Source organism: Festucalex cinctus, chromosome 20, assembly GCF_051991245.1.
Source record: "Festucalex cinctus isolate MCC-2025b chromosome 20, RoL_Fcin_1.0, whole genome shotgun sequence".
Lineage (NCBI taxonomy): Eukaryota > Metazoa > Chordata > Actinopteri > Syngnathiformes > Syngnathidae > Festucalex > Festucalex cinctus.
In genome coordinates, this window is record NC_135430.1 from 10,651,480 (window position 1) to 10,657,479 (window position 6,000).

A 6,000-nucleotide genomic window follows, 5' to 3' on the forward strand; every position below is an offset into this window, starting at 1 on the left:
TTGTATGTTGAGGTGTTTTATTTTACAAAGAAATTATTTCGGATGTTAAAGAAGAGCATTGTTTATAAATAGATGAATGAAAGAACTTTACTAGTAATTTATGGTAGTTGACTACTGCTGACTACTGACTAAGAATGGATGGATGGGTTTTCATTTATCATTTAACTACAAGTTACTACTTCATAATTATTACTAATACTACTACTATTACTAGTAATTAATAGTTAATTACTATGTAATTATCACATTCATAATTTATCCTTCAATTTCCTTCATAAGCATTCAGCTACTAGCATTCAGCTTTCAGCATTCCCACGCAATTTCTCCAGAAATTGCACTTAGTCTAGTATTAAACAAAAATGTTCTAATTCTGCCATTTAAAAGGTGTCATGTCGAAAATGGAGAAATAACGTTCCCAAATATTTTATTGTAGTAATTGAGAAACAGAAGTTGTGAATTATGAAATTACTTTAGGTTTTTTTTTTTTTTTTTTGTCTATGTGTCTTGTTGTGTTATTACATGCTTGTTTGTGTAGGTCAGTGGATGAAGAAGAGAGGCCTTTTGCTCTGGGTATGCAGTTTGTCCTTCTTAGAACTCTTGGTGAGTAGATCTCAAGTTTTTGTCAGATGACTGATCCGTTTCATCAACGATCTTAAATGGTTTAATGCTGCCACCCAGCGGTGAGCAAGATGTATTGCGGCACCATCTATTCTGACTTTTAGCCTTTTGGGAACGTCTCAAATCTGTCAGTGTTGGCTCATATTTTTATTTTTTATTTTTTATTTTTTTCCAGCGTACATCCCGACGCCGATCTACTTTGGCGCGGTGATCGACACCACGTGCATGCTGTGGCAGCAGGACTGCGGCGTGCACGGCTCGTGCTGGGAGTACGACGTGACCGCCTTCCGCTTCGTCTACTTCGGCCTGGCCGCCAGCCTCAAGTTCGTGGGCTTCGTCTTCATCTTCCTCACGTGGTACTCCATCAAGCACAAGGAGGAGCGCTGGCGGGCCAGCCCCCGCCCGCCCCCGCCGCCGCCCTTGCTCCTGGGCACCGTCAGCGAGCTGGTGGGCCGCCCCGGCGGGGGCCGCAAGAGCCACGCGCGCACGCGCTCCTGCCCCGTCTTCATCCCGCCGGCGCGGCCCGAGGCGCCCGCCGCCGCCGCCACGCTGCTGCTCTGCCACGGCAGCCTGAAAGCAATAACGCCCGGAGGCTCCGCGCTCGTCTGACCCTTAAAAAGATTTTTTAAAAAAAGAAACGCCACTCACCTTCCTCTTCAAGGGCTGACTGACACGCCGCCATCATGGTGCTAATACGTCACACTCAAAGCACAAACTTGTCTTCTATGCAAGATCCTGACTTTGTTTCCACCTCCAAGAAAACTACTGTCTGTCCCAAAGATGTGATCCAGAAATAATCCACAACTTTATTATTATTATTATTATTATTATTATTATTATGGTGATGATTGTATTATGTACATAATGCAGTAGGAGACTTGAACTATTTTCGAAACAATATCACAATACAGTGGTACCTTGAGATATGCCTGACCCAAATTTTTTTCTTTCATCAAATCGGAACCAATTCACCAATAAAAAGGCTTCAAGCAGTTTGACGCAACCGCTACTTGATGTTTACTGTCTAACCAAACGCAGAGAATGAAACTTTGTATATTTAAATCATAACTTTGCCTTAGAAAAGTTCGATTAGCTTCATGTCAACGTCAACGAACAACTCCATTGACATGCTAACCGATAAAAGAGTATAATAGTATTCTGCCCCCCAGTGGACAAAGTGAGCAACACCAGAAGGCACAGCACAACTGGCTTGTTAACATAATTTAATTTTTTACACTCAATTTAAATTGTTGTACATATTAAAAAGGAAAACAATTTTAAGACGCAAACCTTTTGAGTTTTGAACTTCAACTTGTATCTCAAGGCACCACTGCACAGCCCTTAACTGGATCGACTCGCTCCTTCTGAGATTCTGAGTTCGAATAGTTAGCTTCTCAAGCTAATTAGCCACCGAGTGGCTAGCTCGCTATCACCTGAATTGCCAGTTCTTGCTTCGAAAAAAAGCTGAAGGGCAAAATTCCCAACAGGTGTTTTGATCCATGAACATTTTTCAATGACCTCCACTTTTATGCCTTTCTGTGATTCCTGCTGACGTCACTCCGTGACATGTGCATAGATCGTTTTTTGTACCAATGGAGTGGAATTGGATCTTTTTTTTTTTCCCAGCACATTGGTTGGGAATTGACACTAGACTAGAGAACGAATCATAAAAAGTATGTGAAAGTCCCCGTGAGATTTCACCCTGGTGTCATACCTCAAACGAGCGCGTGATCAACCTGTAAATATTGATGATTCTCATTAAGTGCAAATAGTGTAGCGTGTAGATGAAGCGTATTTATGAACTAACATTCAGAGACAAAACTACATAATGGAATTGTCTTTTTGCAGTGCCTGAACAGTATTATTGTCAAGTTCGGCAGACAGGACTACACACAATGCACTTCTCTCTCTCCTCAGTGATAACCACCTTTTTTTTTCTTTTTTTTTTTTATTCGTTTTTGTTACATGAACAGCAACAAGAGCTTGGAGAGTTGACCACGATGATTTTGAATATTATTGTAATAATTCCCTGAAGGGAAGAATTTCAGTATTCCGAAAAGCTCTTGAATCGCGTTGGCGGTGTTCCTAAGGAGCAGAAAAGTGACATGTTCATTTTTGTTTGTGGACGTTTGATTTTCAGAACGCTTGAATAAAAAATTGCTATTAAAAAAAAAAAAAAAAAGTCGACAATATACATTCTGTCGCACAGTTATTGGACACCCCTGGCCCGCCTTGGCCACCAGGGGGCAGCATCACGAGTACAGATGACTAAGTACGGGTCCAAGCAATGTAGTTTCATTTTAAAATTTCACATCTGCATCTTCAATAAACAATCCCCATTAATTTCTTGATTCAAGTGACTTGTTTTATTTTAATTTAACTTGAGTGTTGGAGCCAATAGTTTGTTGAATAATTTACCTTCAAACAGGTTTGAAATGAGAATTATGCCACCTAGTGGCCAGCTGTGTTCAAACCGGCAGAATCCTTTCGTGTGCACGCAGCCTTCGTGGAGAAAAGTTTGAGGAAACTTTACATAATAGTATTCGTTTGATTTATTTGCCAGTTTATTTTGATAATGTTTGGATTTGATGAGCTTGTGCAAACATACACATACAAACACAATCAACATAATTGCATACAGGCTTGTGGAATCCTGGTCCAGAAAGAAACCTGACCCAGATTAGCTTCAACCTCAGGTGCTTCTACTCAACTGGTAAGTACCTGAGCCTGCATTTCCCCAACCTTGATTGCATATCGCAGACACACACGTCTAAAAGCAGCAAACGTCCAGGAGAGACAATGGCCGACGGAGAAAACTGAATTAATGTGGAAAAAGTCAAACAAATCGTTTATGTCTGTGGGAGCTTGTTGGCATATCGTCCTTAAAAATAAATGTGGCTCTTGTTGGACTTAATTAGTTGTCGAAAAGGAAATTAAGGCAACATGGACATTGAAAAAAAGGCCTTACGATACATGGTCGTTTAAAAAAACAAAACAAAAAAAAACGCCTTACTATACATGGTCCTTAAAAATAAAAATAAAAAACGCCTTATATACATGGTCATTTTTAAAAACAAAAACAAAAAAAATCCTTTCTATACATGGTCGCTTTGTGTGTGTGTGTGTGTTTTTTTTTTTAATAAAACGCCTTACTAGACATGGCTGTTTTTAAAAAAAATAAAAAATAAAAAGCCTTACCATACATGGTCGTTTTCTAAAAAAAATATAAAACGCCTTACTATACATGGTCGTTTTAAAAAAAAAAAATAAAACGCCTTACTATACATGGTCGTTTTTAAAAAAAAATAAAACGCCTTACTATACATGGTCGTTTTTTAAAAAAATAAATAAAACGCCTTACTATACATGGTCGTTTTTAAAAAAAAAATAAAACGCCTTACTATACATGGTCGTTTTTAAAAAAACAAAACGCCTTACTATACATGGTCGTTTTTTAAAAAAATAAATAAAACGCCTTACTATACATGGTCGTTTTTAAAAAAAAAATAAAACGCCTTACTATACATGGTCGTTTTTAAAAAAACAAATAAAACGCCTTACTATACATGGTCGTTTAAAAAAAAAAAAAAAAAACGCCTTACTATACATGGTCGTTTTTAAAAAAAAATAAAACGCCTTACTATACATGGTCGTTTTAAAAAATAAAAATAAAACGCCTTACTATACATGGTCGTTTTTTTTTTTAAGTAAAACGCCTTACTATACATGGTGTTTTTTTTTTTTTTAAATAAAACGCCTTACTATACATGGTCGTTTTTTTTTTTAAATAAAACGCCTTACTATACATGGTCGTTTTTAAAAAAATAAATAAAACGCCTTACTATACATGGTCGTTTAAAAAATAAAAAATAAAACGCCTTACTATACATGGTCGTTTTTAAAAAAATAAATAAAACGCCTTACTATACATGGTCGTTTTTAAAAAAAAAAATAAAACGCCTTACTATACATGGTCGTTTTAAAAAAATAATAAAACGCCTTACTATACATGGTCGTTTTAAAAAATAAAAATAAAACGCCTTACTATACATGGTCGTTTTTTTTTTTAAATAAAACGCCTTACTATACATGGTTGTTTTTAAAAAAAAATAAAACGCCTTACTATACATGGTCGTTTTTTTTTTTTTAAATAAAACGCCTTACTATACATGGTCGTTTTTAAAAAAAAAAATAAAACGCCTTACTATACATGGTCGTTTTAAAAAAAAAATAAAACGCCTTACTATACATGGTCGTTTTTAAAAAAAAAATAAAACGCCTTACTATACATGGTCGTTTTTAAAAAAACAAATAAAACGCCTTACTATACATGGTCGTTTAAAAAAAAACAAAAAAACGCCTTACTATATATGGTCGTTTAAAAAAAAAAACAATAAAACGCCTTACTATACATGGTCGTTTTTTTTTTTTAAATAAAACGCCTTACTATACATGGTCGTTTTTAAAAAAAAAAATAAAACGCCTTACTATACATGGTCGTTTTTAAAAAAAAATAAAACGCCTTACTATACATGGTCGTTTTTAAAAAAAAATAAAACGCCTTACTATACATGGTCGTTTTAAAAAATAAAAATAAAACGCCTTACTATACATGGTCGTTTTTTTTTTTAAATAAAACGCCTTACTATACATGGTCGTTTTTAAAAAAAAATAAAACGCCTTACTATACATGGTCGTTTTTTTTTTTAAAATAAAACGCCTTACTATACATGGTCGTTTTTAAAAAAAAATGAAACGCCTTACTATACATGGTCGTTTTAAAAAAACAAATAAAACGCCTTACTATACATGGTCGTTTTAAAAAAAACAAAAAAACGCCTTACTATATATGGTCGTTTTAAAAAAAAAACAATAAAACGCCTTACTATACATGGTCGTTTTTAAAAAAAAATAAAACGCCTTACTATACATGGTCGTTTTTAAAAAAAAAATAAAACGCCTTACTATACATGGTCGTTTAAAAAATAAAAAATAAAACGCCTTACTATACATGGTCGTTTTTAAAAAAATAAATAAAACGCCTTACTATACATGGTCGCTTTAAAAAATAAAAATAAAACGCCTTACTATACATGGTCGTTTTTAAAAAAAAAATAAAACGCCTTACTATACATGGTCGTTAAAAAAAAAAAAAAAAACGCCTTACTATACATGGTCGTTTAAAAAAATAAATAAAACGCCTTACTATACATGGTCGTTTTAAAAAAAATAAATAAAACGCCTTACTATACATGGTCGTTTTAAAAAAAATAAATAAAACGCCTTACTATACATGGTCGTTTTTAAAAAAAAATAAAACGCCTTACTATACATGGTCGTTTAAAAAAAATAAATAAAACGCCTTACAATACATGGTCGTTT

General features: G+C 34.6%; 1 protein-coding gene across 3 annotated transcripts in view; it reads left to right on the plus strand.

Moving 5' to 3' along the window:
• slco5a1 (solute carrier organic anion transporter family member 5A1) overlaps positions 1-2,961 on the plus strand; it is a 29,023-nt gene extending 26,062 nt beyond the window's left edge. For all 3 annotated transcript variants that reach the window (XM_077509266.1, XM_077509267.1, XM_077509265.1), the window contains exons 10-11: positions 536-600; positions 794-2,961. In XM_077509266.1, the coding sequence (XP_077365392.1) occupies positions 536-600; positions 794-1,227 (499 nt within the window). In that variant the 3' untranslated portion in view covers positions 1,228-2,961. The remainder of the gene's footprint in view (positions 1-535; positions 601-793) is intronic.
• Positions 2,962-6,000: the final 3,039 nt, after the last annotated feature.